At 37.5% G+C, this 18,115-nt stretch overlaps 2 protein-coding genes across 3 annotated transcripts in view; both read right to left on the bottom strand.

Annotated features, from left to right (window-relative positions):
• psmd1 (proteasome 26S subunit, non-ATPase 1) overlaps positions 1-7,542 on the bottom strand; it is a 34,302-nt gene extending 26,760 nt beyond the window's left edge. The window contains exons 1-16 of one of the 2 annotated variants that reach the window (XM_044129623.1): positions 7,379-7,542; positions 6,787-6,830; positions 6,519-6,592; positions 6,203-6,372; positions 5,814-6,022; positions 5,359-5,502; positions 3,727-3,953; positions 3,570-3,630; positions 3,350-3,478; positions 3,161-3,249; positions 2,991-3,069; positions 2,733-2,906; positions 2,516-2,627; positions 1,942-2,138; positions 1,497-1,592; positions 1,038-1,102 (exon numbers count right to left, since the gene is read on the bottom strand). In XM_044129623.1, coding sequence (XP_043985558.1) covers positions 1,038-1,102; positions 1,497-1,592; positions 1,942-2,138; positions 2,516-2,627; positions 2,733-2,906; positions 2,991-3,069; positions 3,161-3,249; positions 3,350-3,478; positions 3,570-3,630; positions 3,727-3,953; positions 5,359-5,502; positions 5,814-6,022; positions 6,203-6,372; positions 6,519-6,592; positions 6,787-6,830; positions 7,379-7,394 — 1,886 coding nt within the window. In that variant the 5' untranslated portion in view covers positions 7,395-7,542. The remainder of the gene's footprint in view (positions 1-1,037; positions 1,103-1,496; positions 1,593-1,941; positions 2,139-2,515; positions 2,628-2,732; positions 2,907-2,990; positions 3,070-3,160; positions 3,250-3,349; positions 3,479-3,569; positions 3,631-3,726; positions 3,954-5,358; positions 5,503-5,813; positions 6,023-6,202; positions 6,373-6,518; positions 6,593-6,786; positions 6,831-7,378) is intronic. The other variant, XM_044129624.1, reaches the window with a different exon arrangement.
• A 1,133-nt stretch (positions 7,543-8,675) lies between these two features.
• Positions 8,676-13,188, bottom strand: LOC122838721 (uncharacterized protein C2orf72). Its single transcript, XM_044129622.1, has 3 exons — positions 12,275-13,188; positions 10,662-10,778; positions 8,676-9,500 (listed from the first exon to the last, which is right to left on the bottom strand). The coding sequence occupies exons 1-3, from the start codon at positions 12,993-12,995 to the stop codon at positions 9,412-9,414; spliced, it is 927 nt and encodes a 308-aa protein (XP_043985557.1). The 5' UTR covers positions 12,996-13,188; the 3' UTR covers positions 8,676-9,411.
• Positions 13,189-18,115: the final 4,927 nt, after the last annotated feature.

Raw genomic sequence — 18,115 nt, 5'->3', positions numbered from 1 at the left:
ACTTGACCTGATTGTCTGGTAGTGCACATGACTAAGTGACTCATTGGGGTTGGAAAAGTGTGGACTAAGTGTAATCCTGTGGTTCACGAGTCTTTCTAAACAAAGGAGATTTATGGAGGTTTTTTCAAGCAGCAAATTGATCACATACACCATCCAGAGCCTTATTTGGACTTCAGTGTGTACACACTGATTTTTATTTGACATGCCATTAAACAATGCTTGGATTTAATGATAAAATTCATAATAACGTAAGAGAGAAAAGCACATATAAATACAATGCCTGGCAAAAATATTAAAGGTTATCACACACTTCAATGCTTCCACTTTTTTCTGCACTGTGACTGTCACAATGCAAACCCTGAATGTTTTTTATTGGGACTTTATGTGATAGATCAACAAAATCTCTTTTGTAATTGTGAAGTGGAAGAAAAATTACAGCTTGTTTCCAAATTTCATCAAATAAATATCTGCAAACTGTGCTAAGCATAAATATTTAGCTCCATAACAGCTGCAGGTCTTTAGCAGTACGTCTCGCTTTCAACACCTGTAGTCTATAAATGTATCCTTAATAAAATGGCTGCAGCTCAGTTAGATAGAACCTCTGAACTGCAGTTTTCATGCCTTTTCATAGATTCTCCCACAGCATGATGCTGCCACTACCAAATTTTACCACAGGGATTGTTGCTGTGCAAGTTTTCTGCAACATACAGCTTCTTACAGGCAAGCCAAAAATTTTTATTCAGGTCTATCTGGTATAAATAAAATATATATATACATATATATGTTGCCGTAAAATAACTCCACTTTATGCAAACTGTAAAAGTAAAAAGTAATGAAAACATAAAAATAAATTATAAACTGGTAACTTATCCTCACTCTGGTAGCAAACACACCAAAAATACATTTTACTAAAGCAAACCTTAATGTAGTCTTAACTTTACAAGACAATGCATCAGTTTGGTTATGCTGAAAAAGGCTTTCTATGGAAAATAAAAAGCGTGGTGGTGAAAGCTGAAGGAATTAAAACGGGATCCTACCTGAAGAGGATAAAGCCAATGGACTCGACAGCAGCTCTTCTAACGTCATCGTTCACGTCACTCACCTTAATTAAAATAAGCAGAGTAATTAGATCAAGAGGAAAAAACTGACCTCTTCAGCTTTAGTTTTAATGATGTGGGTTCTCATAAAATAAGCAGCTCCACTGTCACACCCATGCACAAACTTGGCTTGCAGAGAGCACCCCCTACAGGACAACCAATACCACATCAGTGATTCAGTATAAAAACTTAGAGGCAGGAAGAAACTTGATTTTTTTCTGCTTTGAACATAAAGTTTCTGAACCTTCAAAAAGAATTGTGAAAATCTTTTTAGAAATGGTTTAGATCAAACAGAAATCAAAATATGGTTAACACAGTGCAGTATTCTTTTTAAAAAGCTACTTTGCATGTGTTTTACAGGAAGGTGGACAGTAGGAGAGCTTTACAGATGAAACTCACAGCGACATGCAGCAGGCGCCGGATGGCCTTGTTGTTCCCAGAGCCGCAGTATGCCATTCCAACAGTGTACATACCAGATCGCCTCAAGATGGGGTCCTACCATAAACAATGACAGAAAGCAGAGAGTTGAGCTGTGTTTGTTTGGGTTTGAGTCCCTTCCCACCGCTAACTTTAACAGAATGAAACCTGGCACAGAGTACAAAGCCTCACGTGACATAAAGTAAACAGTCTGCTACAGAGTGCTCAATACATCAAACATATGTGTAGTGCAACAGCCTAATAAAGAACAATGGCTTTTAGTTTATTCTCAAATTGTTTTATCCCCTCCACATTTCCTCCTCCGATGATAAATCAAGCCAGTTTATTTAAAATCTACTGGGCAATATGTATTGTTCTGTTTTAAACAACAAAAGTTTGTTATCCTCTTAGTGGCTCGAAGTCAAACCTTGTCTCTGCAGAGGCTCTCGATGAGGGCGTCGGCCTCCTCCATGCGTCCGTACATGACCATAGCAATCCCCACAGCAAGGCCACGCAGGATCTTCTCGTGCTGCGTCTCCTGAGCGTAGCCCACCATGTCCTCGATCGCCTGGGCCGACTTGGAGCCCAGCATGACCAGACCCAGAGCCAGGCCTGCAGCTTCGCCTGGAGTTCATATCAAACCCTCAGCATGCTTTGTTTTGAACTTTACCTCATTAAAGACAAAAGGCGATCGGTATAAAAAAATAAACAAGTTCTAGAGCTGCTGTGATTCACTGACATAATCAATGAGGTAGAGAAGACCAATCTGTTGAAATATCATATGTATCGTGATATACTGTGCAGCCCTAGTTTGTACTGCATAATTTATGTGTTTCATTTTGGTGTAGCGTGAAATAGCCACTAAATTTTGATGTTAAAAAATAAGCTAAAATAAATTAGTTTTTTTTTTAGAACTAATTATTTAGAATTCCCAAAAGTTCTTATATTGTATTTGCTTTGCCAGCAATGACAACAGTGATTTGGTGAATTCAGCAGTTTACCAGTGACGGCGTCATCCTGGTAAAGGTTGGACTTCAGCAGGTCATAAACATCCTGTCTGGCTGTTCCCAGAGCAGCTAAACCTAATCCAAGGGCTCCGCCGTGACGGACAATCTACAAAAGGAAAAAAATTAATCAAGACAATTAGGAAAAAATTTGTTTCTCAAGCAACATTATATATTAGATTCTGAAAGGAAATAAAGGGGAAAAAAACCTTACATCATTGCTGGCATTCTTGAGCTGACCGAGCAAATAATCAATGATGTCCCCACCATGATTGGCATGAATGAGGCCCAGAGCATACAGGCCTCCTCCCTCCTGGTAGGCGGAGCCGGGTGAAGTGTCTTTAGGCAAATAAGTGGCCATTAACTGGAGCGCCTCTTTCTCATGACCCTAAAATTCAAAGTCAAATCACAAATTTAGAGAAGCTAACAGGTTAGTTGTTTCAAATTTCACTTTATAATGATTAAGTCTTACCTTATGAATGACACCCAGACTTGCTGTGGCTGTAAACTTTGCCCAGTTAGTGGCTCTTGCTAACCACTCCAAGTTTTCTCTACAGGAGAAGAAAAGTTAAACTTGTTTAAAATGATCTGTGCTGCAGATATTAAACTCTAGTGTCTTTTTATTTATGATTTTTTTTTTACCTGAGGAACTGATCACTTGTGGTTCCTGTGTGCATAAAGGAGTTGGCGATAACTGTAGCTGTGTGACACACCGAATTTCGAACTGCGTCCTGCAGCACCAAAGAATCAAACATTAAGCAAATTTTAACAATTTGTTCACAAGTTCACAGCCGTTTCTACGGTTCATCTCAGTCACCCAGCGTTTCCTACCTTTGTGCTTTTTAGAATCATCAGATCTGTGTTGTTATTTCGGATGAGAAACTGTAGGTGCAGCTCTATGGACATCTCCCCACTAAGAATTTTGATCATTTTGGCATTTTGGTCTTTGGGTTCTTCCTTCTAGAACGATTCACAGAGCCCAGGAGGAAAACTGAAGTAACAGTTTTCATTATTTAAAAGCCAGCATTGCTAAACAACATGAAATGCTTACAGTTTCTGCAGCCTTTCCAGCTGGTGAGCTTCCAGCCTTTTCATCAGTCTCCATTGCTTCACTGGAATCCCATCAAGAAATATTTTAATTAATTTCAGTTAGTTTACAAAGTATTGATCAAGCTGGCCAGAAAATGTGAACCTAAAAAATTTTGTACCTTTCCTTGTCTGCTGTGGGAACAGTGCCTGTGTTTGTGGAGCCAGGCACTGCAGGGATGGGCGTTCCTACGGTGTGCAGGTTCTGAATGACAGAGGACAGGAACTGCTGGCTGGCGCTTTCATAAAGGTCGAAGCAGATCTGGTAGGCCATTAGCAGGTTGTCCTCTTTTACTAGCTTCTCCAGGATGTCGCTGACAGCCTGAGGGTCATCCAGGAAAATCAGGCACTAATGGGGAAAAAAGAAAGCAAAACGTTAAACGTTGGCACTGTTCAGATGTTATTCATGGAACTACATGGAGAAAAGATTAATGTTTGTTTGGGAGGCAATGAGGGATCTGGGTTTTATTTGTTGTTGTTTACAAACACTAAAATTGTGATTGTATCACAATGTAAAAATAGATCTCGAACAGAACTATATATGAGGATATTTAGGCCAAAGATTATCTTTGGACAATTTTTTTTGCCATTTTTCTACAATCTTGCCAAATATAAGTGCTATTTTGAACTTATGGCTCAATGTCTAATCTAAACAGACAAGAAAAAAAAAAAAACACTCAAAATGTTTTTAATGAAACTTAAGAGGAGGGAGAAAATAATACTGATGCATCTGTGCAAGAGCATAAAACAGCTATACACAGAGAGCATTTATATACAGGTATAACAAAATACTTGTGCAGCAAAAAAAAAACAAGAAAAGAAAAAAGAAAAAGCCTGGACCACTTGAGGAATGTACTCTGCTCGCCCCCTGGAGGTGAGCGGTGGTATCTGGAACCAACACCTGCAGATCCATTAACTACTATAAATTTTGATGTTGAGTCCCCCTGTTTCAGAACTGTTCAATAAATTCCCCAGGGAGATTTGGAGGACAAATTAATACTTCAAACTCTTTACTGTCAACAAAACATGTACATGGATGACAAGACACAAGGCTTGACAGAAGAACATTACACAAAGCATCACACTGGTTCTACAGCCTTGACCTCTTCCCCGTCATCTACCTGCCATTGTAAGTCCCTCCCAGTAAGAGGTGCAAAAACACCCCACCATGTATATTAAGCTAAGAAAAGTACTGCTCACCAAACCAAAACAACTCTATACATTCCTGATGAATTTTATGTTTTTTAAATACATCAGATTCACAACCTATTGTCATCAGAGTGATAACAACCCTCCATCGAATCCCAACTCCAAATTTTAGCTATTTCTGGCTTTTACACGTGTTTTTCCACACTGCATGGAGTATGTTGCTTTAGGTCAAGATGCCTACAGTCCTAACCTACCAACTATTTTAGCATTTCAGCTGGATTTGGCCTTTTTAGCTCATTTTAGCTTAAACACTGTTGTGACCTTACAGTTATCTTTGTAAACTGTGTTCCGCACAAATTTCTAAATCTCTTCAGGTGGGATTTTTGCATTGACTGAAAGTTTTCACTGCTACTCTACAGTTTTTCTGTTTGCATTTCTCAGGCTTCTGCTTTATTCTGCTGCTCCTGTCTATTTTTTACATTTCTGCAGTTTACTTTAAATTGTTCTGCAATTTTCATAGCATTCATTCAGCATTTTTGCAACACTACGATTTTGATTGCAGTTGTTGTTAAGTTCAAGTTTAAAGACATTTTTACTGCAGTTACCTGACAAACATTGATGAAATCTGGTTTCTCCAGATTCATGTACAACTTGACCAACACCCGCAGAACCTCGTTACGGAACTTCTTGTTCTGCATCAGGGACATGCAAACCTTCAGGCTGTAAGCAAGGAGGCCGCTCACATCATTCTGAAAAGGACAACCAAAATAATGACCTAATATTACCAACAAATCTAGACAACAAAAAATAAATAAAATAAATACAAAACAACTATAATTTAATGTCATGAGAGAGAGAGAGAGAGAGAGAGAGAGAGAAAAGAACACTTTCACAAGTTAAATTTGATTAAATACATCAATATTTGCAGAACAAATCCAACCAATACTTAGTTTTTGATCTGAAAATGCAATATATTTCACAAGATATAGAACTTTTAGGAGAGGTTTAAATTTGCAGTAAATATTACCAGCTGTATATGTGAAAGACAAAAGTTACTGACCGAATCAAGGATGGTCTTCTCAAAAATGTCAAGACGCCTGGTCTCCAAGGCGATGCCAATAGCCTGTTTGTATTTGTGATCATCTAAGCAACGCAGGAACATCTTGTTGACGATCCCCTCAAGGCGAGGGTCGATTTTCTTCTTCTCCTCATCCTCCGACAGCTCAGCATTTTCCACCCGCAGCTTGGTGTAGTGATCGATGCATTTGGCTGAACAGAATAAAGGGGATACATGCGTTAACTCTGCCTGAATAGGAGTAATATGACACAAATATGATTTTCACTTCCACCAGAAAAACGACTGTGTAAATATTAACAAATAAAGATCATCATCTCACTGTGTACTAAGTTTTACAGTAATAACAGAAGTATTCTTGTTTCATCACTCACCGATGATGGTTTCCACATATTCTGAGTCATCTGTAACACTGAAGAGATCTCCAGCTCCGAGAGCATAGTTCAGGGATTCTTCAAAGGCCCCAAGATGATAGAAAACCTTCGAGGCCACCAGGGCAGCAAATTCTCGGCTCTGAAAAGTTTCATCCTCATACAAAACCTCACTGGACATAAAAGAGATGTAGTTTTATTTGACTGAAAAGGAAAACACTGAAATTCACATTTGTTTTTCTGTAAGTGTTTACTCTAATTGTACACTTATGTTCTTGCTGTCCCGTTTTCATCACATCTTAATTTAGTTTATACTTACATTTTATCTACAGATCCTGAAATCTCAGCCCAGAAGTCGTTCACAACAGAGTCTAGTTTATGCAGGGCAAACTCCTGCAAATTAGACAAAAATATTGCTTACAACTTAATTCATATATTTTGAAGCTTTAACCAAAAAAGAAAGGAAAGTCTTTTTCTACTAACTTTTTTATAAAAAGGTCTTATACGAAAACATGAACTGCAAAAATTTTCTGAAATGTTTTACCATCCCAGTACATCAGACAGATTACTCTGCAAATAATACTTACCTTTAGCTTTGGCTCCTCTTCATCAAGGAGGGAAATAATTCCAGCTTTGTAAAAGAAAAACACAAAGAAGCTTTAACATCCTGAATTTCTGCAAATGAAAAAAACAACACTCCACCTCCCCACGCCCTAAGCAACATTTAAGCACTTCGTTTCCTAGAATGAAATACAGAAATGTTTGTTACAGAAATGCTTCCATAAGCAGTAAAATACAGAAAGGCAGTAGATTATTTCAGACAGCTGAAATATTTGGTCCTCCAACCCCTACACATAACTTTGGCAAGTAAAGGACAAACATTTCCAATTCCACTGGATTTGTTGTTTATTATGATAGAAATGAACACAGCTAAGGAGTTTCTGAAAGAATAATTAGTTCTCATGTTATGGGATAACAGATTATTCCAGACAGTTGAAATAGTTGTTCTCCCCAAAATAATTATTTTATTCCGTTGAACCTATTTGAACCACATGAAGCACTCCAGACGGCTTGTATTGTCCGCTGTCACCGGTTGCTAGCACCGTGTGACTCAGCTAATTCAATGGCAGCTAGCTAAAGTTAAAACTACGAAATTAAACATCTTCTTCTGAGACTCACCGGCAGATGTTATCATGACTGCTTCTCGAATAAATCCCCAGATCCAGTAATTAGATTTAAAAGGTGGACGTATTCACGGGTTCTTGGAGACAAAATATAAAATTTGTTATATGTGTAAACGCTCTGAGCCAGCTACACTTCGTTTTGTCCAATAATATCGTAAGCCCCCGTTGGAAAAGAGCTTTGTTAGCTGGCCTCCCTTCTGCCTGACCATAAATACACACGATAATATTACTTTATTCGTCGTATGCTCAATATGTTCTATAATAAACAATAAATAAAACTTTAATGAGAAAAAATAATTCTTATTTTGTGTTTGTTTTTTATTCAACTGAATTTGAAAGAAATCGGTTTATAGAAAGGCATTTTTAAAGGCGATGTCTTTCGTTTGACAAGACTCCTCCTCTCCTACATGCTACATAAGCTATGTTAACTTGCAGAAAAAGGGAGTTTTAACCACAGATGTTAAAATATGATAACTACTTGCCATGTATAGTGGATTCCACCCCAGATTCAGCACCTGCAGAATATTTGCACTAAGAGAAGGAGGCAGAGGACTAGGAGCCACCATCCAAGATGAAACATCCAAGGTCCAAATATACATCAGAAAAAGGGCCCCAATGAAGAAAAGTGCTCTGTGAATGTCACGACAATTAAAGTAGAAGAGACTTAGCTGGATGAACCATCATGGAGGAAAAAAACTGCCTACGGAATAATATAACTAAAGCAGCTGAAGTGACCATATTCTAATAATAGCTAGAGAGGGCAGGTCTGAAGAACAGTGCAGAAGCACTGATCAGTCAGTGCAGGAGGAAGCGTTGAGCAAGTGAGCAACAAAGGTCTAATCTACAGACCTGTAGGCCACTGGGTTTGGCTTCATTTAAGCTCAGCTTTCAAAAAGATTTAGTTTATAATGTAACAGTTCATAATGTAACATGGGGGACAATTACTTTTTCATATACAGTTCCATAAGGTACAGTCATATTTGTGTCGTTTGTCAGATTAAAAGTACCTTTAGAAAATAGCAACCTCAAAGCGGGTATTAAACATATTTTTCATTATGCCTACATTTTGGTATGTAAAATATATTTTTTATTGGTCTTATAATATTTTAACTTTAAATGTTACGTTTTTATAATCTGTAAGTGGAAAATTGACTTATTAAGCAGTATTAAAATATCTATCTATGTTTTGCTTAGTGATAGATTCCTAAAATAAATGGGCTTTTCAAATTATTTATTTTTAATGGACCTAGTTCAATACAATAACCATATTTCACCAAAAAAATCCATATCGATCCATGTTAAAGTGAGTTTATTCATAAAGACAGTTAAACTGACATTCTAAATAAATACTTAAACTTTAAACAGCTGCATTTTGTTCCTGTGATAAACAATACTTAAAACAGTACTTTGTCTAAGGCACAAAGTTCTACTAAAATAAAAGCAAAAGCATAAACAAAATCACATTGCTTCACAGCATTTAAAAAATTAGCTCTTTAAAATGTCTGGGTCATTTATTTTCTGTGCAACAGATGGAGCTCTTCTGGGTCAGTGTCACTGCAGACAGTGCAACAAATTAAATATAAAAAATGGAATAATATAGAGCCGTGCATCATTTAAGTGTTTAAATTAAAGTATCAAGTAAAAAATAAAAAACTTCAAGAAGAAAGCTCACTTCGGTTCAAGGCTGTTAAAATAAGAGCTGACTTCATTGTACCAACAACCAGCTATTCTGTTGCTCCTTTCGATATGTGCTTATTTATGTATCACACCTCAGCTGATCTTATCAAATACCCTGTTAATGTGGTGTTACGGTAAAACTATTCAGATACAGTAAATCATCTTGAAGTTATTTATCAAGAACAAGTTGTCAGGCAGCATCTTTCAGGCTAGAAGTCTGGTTGGCTCAGTGCTGATAGTTTCAGCATCACGTAATAACCAGGCTGTTACTTGACATAATGTTTTTTTGTTAAACTTCCACAGTGAGGATGTCCACAGTGATAGGTCTACAGCTGGCCACACGTCTTAACATCAGTGGTCCACTGCAGCTTTCACGAGAGGTTCAGCAGAGAAGACGCCAGTTTTCAGAGGGAGTCCTTCCTCTGGGCTTCCATCTTCGCCTGAAATGTTCAATTAAACCAAACAAGATTTGTTTTTAATTAAGTCACCATTTTTGCCTTTAAAAGTTTAGTTGTGAGAGTTTAGATGTAACTACTCAGATGTATTTTCCATTTGTTTTAACTAATTCAGCTTCCCTTCGTGCTAGAAAGACCAGAATGAAAGCAAAAAACTATAAAAATAGACCAACACAACGCAGAGAATAATTGTAAAGTGGGAGGAAAACAATATGGTTTTAATTTCTACTTTACAAATAAATATTTAAAAAATGTAGAATGCATTGTTATACTTTACTCTGATAGCCCTAAAAAACGTCACAGAGACATTTAAGGCAAGCTTAGGTTGTGAAACAATACTCCAAATTTTAAACATATTCCAAAGATTTGTACACTGTCTGAATAAAAGCGCAGTCTGACTGGAAATCTATAAAAATGTGATCACCTCTCTAAGTCATGCCAACTCTGAAGGAGCTGCAAAAACCCACAACTCACGGATGAGCACTTCACAAATGTGAAGGAGTGGCAAAAACAAATCCACTGTTTAAAAAAAACAAGGAGAAGTTATATTTATAGAATGCCTTAAGTCATGCGAAACATCTTCTATGTGAGGGAGAAAACAATCACACGCATTCTCAGGTTATGCCGAGCCACACCATGCTCTACATAGTGTTGGCAGCATCATGCTGTGAATATGTTTCCCCTCTGCAGGCTCAGGGAAGTAGGTTGCTGGAAACATGGATGGAGCTCAACACACAGCCAGAGCTGTAAAAGTCCAGGCCTAGCAGTAAATGAGAATATGTGCCAAGAATTGAACATTCATTTTCACAAAAACTCTCTATCCAGTTTGGCTGACCTTAATGCTACGCTACGAACAACAATGGGCAACAATTTCAGTCTCGGTTGCTGGAGACATTTCCATAAAGGCTACCAGCTGTAACAGCAGGTGATTCCACAGAGAGTGGATTCAGTGAGTACAAATGCAGGTCACATTACGTTTTTATTCTTACACCATGTCATTTTTTCACTTCACAGTTATGTTCTCTTTTGTGTTGGTCTATGACAAACGTTAATGACCATAAGTAGTTTAGACAACCCTACATAGTGTAAGCTAACATGAAAAAAAGACATAATAAATAAAACATTTAATACATATAATGCTGCCACCTTTTGGTCTGCAGTTCGAAGATTTGTTGTTGGTCTGCCTTGTGACTTCTCCCATCTGAGGCCTGAAACAACACTGGATTGGCCACAAAGGCTGGCTCCCTCTTTCCCCGGCATTATCTGAAAGGCAATAATAAGAATTTAATGGTCTGGCATCACGTCCAAGAGCCCAATTGTTTTATGAATTCTGCCTTTGTTCTATGGACTTTGCAACTATGCCTGGGAGGGGAAAAGAATGTGTGCAAAAATGTGTGGTCTTGTGAATGTCACACATTGACCCACATGTCACGGTGCATGCTGGTCTGCTTTAGGACGATGTGGGGCCCCTCAGCTATGAGCAAGTCTTGGTCCCTACCCACAAACGTTTCTTTAACAAATTGCAGCAACCTGATAAAGACTCTTGGGTAAACAAACTCAGAGATTTTTTGGCCAGCTGTTTTGTGTTTGGTTTTGGACAGTCAGTCCAAGGGGCCATGATAATTTCTAACGTTGTATAAATGAATTTCCAGTGAATTTGAATAAATAAACTGATATGGGCTTGTAGGTTTTATTTGAAAATCTCTAAAATACTGTTTCCAAAAACATTCAAAATAAAAAATAAGAGAGAGATTGAAAGAGAGAGAGAAAGAGAGAGAAACTGATTTTCAGACTCTACAAAACCTCATGGTCCAGGTAAAGTCCTGCCCAAAAGAGCGCTGGAGGAATATGTCACTGTCACCCTAATCCTTAATCAGATTTTAAGTCCCGAGTCAAACAATAACCAAAACTTTTGTAGCTATAACCAGCTACTAAGGTTTAAAATAAATAAATAAATGTTGTAGCTCAGTGACCTTCCCTGTTTTTAATTATCCCAAAACACAGATGTATGTCTCTGTAAATAAATGCTTTCCAAGCACAGTATTTTATAGTTTGACTTCATTTAGACCCACCGGGCCATGAGATGTTTTAATTAATTGGATTTTGACATATAAAAGCAACATGCAACTATTTGAAAACAATTATGTCCTTCTAATTAAGCCTTTTATAAGAGGACTTTGTACAACAAATATTAAATTTCCCTAAAAGCAACAGGGAAATTTAATATTAGTTTGTGTTAGTTTGGTCAGTCTTTGTTATTATTTAGCCCAGAAAAATATGCTAAAAACAAGATTTTGTAACCCAAATCTCCTGTCCAAATTTAGCCAATACAGAGATATTCGAGGCAGGCTTGCCTAGCTCATACAGTAAGATCAACTCCAACCATATTTCAGCTGCATTTAAACATAAAAAAGTATTTTCACTGTTCAGCAAGCTCTGCTTTGCGAGAAAGGCCATACAAAGACAATCTAAATAACAACAAAACCGTGTAGCCACCAAAAACAAGCTTTTGCCCAGGGGACCCACAATTTCCTAAGTCCAGCCCTGGGGCCAGCAAATTAAGAGAGGTGGTCTTACTGCTAAAATTGGATTCAAGGCTTTGTAAAGTTAATTCCAGATGTTTCACTGGAATTGTATGCTGAACTCAGAGGCTGCCTGAATTGTGCCCTAGGCAAGACCTCCCTATCTCTACTCCCCATATTAAATTAAGAAAATTGAGTAATAAATGATCTTAATCTTAAATTAATTGATGTCTACACCTGCTGTTTGGGATGCAGCGTAAACAGCTTTGCACGTGTTTTTCTTGACGCTCAGGATTTTGTCTTCTGTCTTCGGGATAAAACAGCCGACCCAAATCGCGTCTGGTGAGTGTTTGCGGAACACGGACCGCATCAAAAGTTCCAGGACTTGCGCACAGCGCTGAGTCTCTGCGCTCTCCTGCGTGGTGTGTATTAATCCAATTAGAGCAGGCCGGGTGACGGGGCCACGCTTCGTGCGCCCCTTTACGTCCTTCAGGATCTCCAGGAGACACAGCTCGTTTGACGTTCTGCTGATGAAGGCCTGTCTGAAGATGAAGACGATGACCGGGGAGTCTATAGCCCGCTTGGAGCTGTAAATATTAAACCTCCTGGTTGCGGTTCTCTGAGGGTTGCTCCTCGGTCGTTTCTCTTTCTCCCCGTCCAAATCCTTGCTCTTCTCTGTTAAAGGTATGTCGTTGCTTTTTCCGGTCTCTGCCTTGCCGTCAGTGTCGCCCCGATGATCCCTTGGCGCACAGCATGGTCGCTGTCCTCCGCTGATTTCAGGGCTGCTGTTGTGAAACATGTCACGAATGAACTCCTGAAATATCCCGACGTCATCTCCGTCCACCTCTTTACTTCCACAGACATCGCTGACCAGATAAATCCTCTCCTTTCCTCCGATCTGATCCACAGCCTTCTGAAACTCCCTCTCCTCCGCAGGCAGAGACTCCAAAACGGACATTTTACGCGCGATCACGGCAGCGCGGATTTGCTTTTTGTTCTAATTTTGAACTAAAATAAGGCATTGAATCCGTGGAAACCTGCTCCACCGGCCGTCAGCAGAAACTTCCTCCACGACCACAGCGAACACCAATGAGGAGGGATAGGGGTAAGGTTGGCTGCACGCTTCTATTGGCTAATATTATCAATGGGCGGGGCTAATAGTAAACGGGCTTGTCTGAAGGTGATTAGATTAATCTTTAATGAATGGCCAAAAGGAATTACTTAAGTTACATTTGCATTTGCATTTAATGCTTCCACTCATGCTTTAATCACAAGTATATGCTGCATCTGAAAAAAATTTGAGTACCATTGAAAAGGTTTTTGTATTTTATCGCCTTAACTCTATTACACCTTTTACATCATTACAGATATTTTGAGTGCATATTTCTGTTCATTTTTATGTATTATGAAAACCCAAAATTCAGGTCAGAACATTTGAATATTATATAAAAGCAAAACAAATTATTGAAACTTTTTAAAATGTTTTAATGAAAAGGTTTTCTGTGTATTATACAGGAAACACCTCCTTTTACACAAGTTCCTTTGTTATAAGTTGCATGGAGATGGTCAGTTTGCTGCTGTAATGTAATGCAAAGGAAAACCATGTTGCTCCACTACTGACCTTCAGCTCTTCTGTATTGTTGGTGAAGAATGAAGAGCTCCAGGTCTTCCTAGTAGATGATCAACAAGAACAGATGTCATGGCTCCAAAAAGTCATCACTGAGTGTGAAAACTTTATGCTAGGCTTCAAATAATTTGAAATTTGTGCATTTCCATCTTTCTCCTACATTCTTGGACCTTGACTTTCAAATAAAAAAAAAATAAAAAATATCTACTTATGTCTTAAAAGAGGACTTTGCAGCATTGAGAAAAATAGATCTTTCTGACAGTCCCTCCAGATCTCTTATAAGTCTCCTTGTAAATCTCCCACAATGTCCTGAACTTCATTCATTAATTTTGGTTGTACACTTTTTTTGCTTGAGAATTTTTTTTCTTCCACTTAACTTTCCATTATATTGTATGGGTACATATCACTCTACATGAACTGAAACACTGAATTACATTCTAATTCACAAATGTACCTCTAAATTTCCATTTTACCGCCAGTTTTCAGTTCAGAGCAGGTCAGACGATTAAAAGTTTAAATTTCCAAGAAAAATCAACAGAAATTTCAATAAGTCAAAATCTGAGGTTTCCCACAAACTCCGACTTCAAAATATCAAAACATGGCTACATTTCTTAACACCCCCCCAAAAAAAAATTATAGAAAACTACACAAACACTAAACGCTACAGTTTGTTTGAAACTAAACCGTAGAAAAATGTATTGTCTTTATTAGCTTGCATAGCTAATAGGAAGTAGCTCAATCACTTGGCAAATCCAACTGGTTTTTCAACTTTGAACTTAAACATGCTATGTGTCATTAATAGATCTAATCTGGGACTACAAAGGTAAATGAATCATTACAAAAGCAGCCATAACCGCTTCCTGGTTTACTACATCAACGGAAAAAATTCCAGTTATGTTTACATGGATTTCTGTGAAATTCTTTAATCTTGTGGGACGGGTGTTGGTGGATGATGAAATCTCCTGCCACTCACTTTCTTTAGTTTCACAACTCTCATGGGGAAGAGTCCCGACTTCTGTCCTATGTTGTAGATGTCAGAGGTCTCAAAGGAAAGAAGAGATACACAAACATGACAGTCATCATACTGTACAGACTTTATCCTGCTTTTGTTAAAACATCCTCAGAAGTGTTTCACTTTCCTGCAAGATCAAAAAGCTGTTCGACCTGAAAGCCTGCTAAGTTCTCCTGACTCTAATCCTTTAATCCACTCACGCCAGGTCTGTAATTAAATGGACGTCTCTCTAAAATACAGCAGATTTTTTTCATGTGGAAAACCAGATTAAGTTAGTGCAGCTTCAGATTTCACATATCCGTCTGTTTCGTAATTGTTTACAAATGAACAAATGATAAACTGTTCAGTTTGACTTTGACTAATACAAAGGTGCCGGTCTTTGGCCTTTGGACTCATCAAACATTGACTGGGTGGGTGCTGCAAGGGTTGTCTCACTGTTCTTTCTCCAAAATCTTAACATGTTTACTTTATTACACCGAATAGGAGAGAGCAACAACAGTGCTGTGAAAAAGTATTTTCCCTTAGATATTTCATCTGTTTTTACATTTTGGTCACACTAAAATGTTTCAGTATTTTGTTGTTTTTTAGAGCCATTTGAAGGTGGACTTTAGATCACTGCTCTACTGCACAGCAAAAGAGTGCCTGAGCTTAAAGTCTTTATCTGATGAGTGGATATTCTACAACATTATTTACTGTTAGAGCAAAATTCATGGTTCCATCAATTATAACAAATTATTCTGGTCTTGAAGCAGCAAAGCAGCTCCAGATTATCACCTTATCAACATCATGTCGGATGATATGGTGACATCAGAATTTGTTCGAAAAATCTGAAATATCTAATTATGACAAAATATATATATATAAACAGAAGAAATGTGAATGTAGCAAATACCTTTTCACATTGCTATTATGATAAGGTTTTGTTGCAAGCGTTAAAAAAAATCTCCAGAAACTTGGAGATGATCTTTAGACATACTGACCTCTTTGAGAAGAAGAAGCATCTGGGAGTTCAGAATCTCACTTTGTCCAATTAAAGAAACATGGAGGCTTAGGCGAACTGTAAAGAAGAACATTCGATGACTCAACAGAGAAGATGACTATCTTTCACTATGTCTGTCTTATTTTAGTCACAATAATAAAAAAAAAAAAGAACAAATGTTGAAATTAAATGTTATCTTTTGACTGTCAAAGCTGATTAAATATTGGTCTTACTGAATCAACCTCTGTATTTGCTGGACTTTATCAAATAACAAACATTTAGCCTGTTGTTATTTGGGACCATTGGGATGTCACTTAATTGGCAAACATATGAGCTTTTTGAAATTGGGAGAAAACCTTATATGTATTTTTTTGTTTTCTTTTGAAAATTAACTATGTTCATTACCCTTCACATCTGTCTTATTTCTTATTAAAGCACATAAAGTGAAAAGTATCTCAAAGAGCACTTTGACCAAGCAATATAAATTTACATAAGAAGTTTAATTTTGGCAATGCTAACCAACAAGACAATCGTTAGTTTTGCACTCTCCAAACGGGCATTTATAAAACAGGGGTATGGAAAGGTGCTCTGGTCAGATGGAATCAAAATGAAATGCATTGGAATAAATGGAGAGCTGTAGTTTTGGAGAAAAACCCTGAAGTCGCCATCTGTCTCGGCTTAAAGGGCATTTTGAAATATTGTGTTTTGCTGCCCTCTTGTGGTTAGACTTTCACACCAACCCAACAGGAAAGAATCCCTAGTTTATCCAGCTGACCTCTCAGTCTATTGGGAAATATTCACATTATCAAATGTCAAATAGTGTGTAACATTACTCAAATATGCATTTAATTTTCTCTTCTTTTGCTGATTGTTAATTAATGTTGGTGCACCTAGATTTATACTTGATTTAGGACACATTTTTTTAATTACCTGTGATTTTTCTGTCTGATAATAGATCTTTGAGAGCAGAGAGATGAGAAGCTGTCAGAGTTCTCACAGAGTCTCCAGCACCAACAGACCTTCTTGTCTCTGATTATTATTCTCCATTGTGTTGTTCTGTGGAACCTGAAGTGTGGTGAGCATTGCTGTGAAACACATAAAAGAGAGGAAGGTTATCTATTTTTGTTAAACTTTTTAAGAATCAGAAAAAAATGATGCAAACATCGTAGTGAGTGGGTGATATAATTCACCAGAACTTGCTTGGGTTACTTTTGTTTAATAAAACTTTGAAAACAAAATCTTATTCAGAGTTTTATCACCAAACAATAGCTTTCACTTTCACGTCGTCTGGAAACCGAGACTTATTTTGCGGATTTAGTTGATACAGGCAGTTTGAACTCAAATTTGTCTGAATCACCTCCTATGATTTTGTTAATATTCAGTTCATTTAAAGTGAGGATTACTTACTGACAAAAATAGCTCCAAAAATGAGCAAAAACAGCCAGTGTTTTAAATCTCTGAATCAACATTTGCTCTTTGTCATTGTGAGGAAAGCTAATGCAACTCCGGGAAGAAACATTGTGTTAGTGCCCCACTTTTAGACAGAACACTCACTGACAATACTAGGTGTAACATTTCAAACTGGTTTGAACTCTTTTGAAAAAGGTTCAAAATTCTGGTTTGATTCAAAACAAGGCTGAAAAGTGCAAGCAGTTTCTCTCAATTATTAAATATTGTCCTCCCTTGTGTTATATAAACAGAAAATCTGTGCTACTAATTACCTACATGCAAATTGATGGGCAGCATAAAACTGACATTGTCATTAAAACAGACAGAAGGGAAACAAATGTCTTCTTCCATTCTTTTGAATTATTAATGGTAAATTATATGCTCTGCTTGATCTGCAAGCCCCCACTCATGTTTTATGGTAGGCATTTAATCTAATTGAAAAATCCGTTTAAGCAGTTAATGTAATTATTTTACAAGTTTAGTAAAAAACTAAAGATTGCAAGATTATTTTGTATTGGTTTAATGTTTTGTTATGTTCCCCCCCCCCCCCCCCCCACTGCATATCAAAGAAATGAACAAGTTTGGACGAAATGTTTGTTATCTTAAAAAAGGGAACGTTGCAGGAATCAGGAGCGGTACTAAAACTCAGACGGCAGGATTAAAGTCACAATCAAGATTAATATTAAGCATGAGACAATTGAACAGAGATCGACCACTAGATGGAGCCATTTCTCTACTTAGAGTATTTTAGATCTGCCAGGCAAAGTCCATGGCAGATTAGAAACATGTACTACAGATCATTGCATTAATCTGAAACATTTCAGCCTTCTGTAATGCTCAGTAAATGACAAAGTGGAACAAACAAAATTATTGACCCTTTAAGCCCTTTAAAACAAAACAGGCGTGCCTTGAAGAGGAAATATTGAATATGAGTGAAACAGACTCCCAATGAGTATTTCAAGCCAGCTCATCTTTTTTATGTGGTGTCATTACTACAGACTGAGTCATGAG

This window comes from Gambusia affinis, linkage group LG10 (assembly GCF_019740435.1).
Source record: "Gambusia affinis linkage group LG10, SWU_Gaff_1.0, whole genome shotgun sequence".
Lineage (NCBI taxonomy): Eukaryota > Metazoa > Chordata > Actinopteri > Cyprinodontiformes > Poeciliidae > Gambusia > Gambusia affinis.
This window is presented reverse-complemented; position numbering and strand designations above follow the sequence as displayed.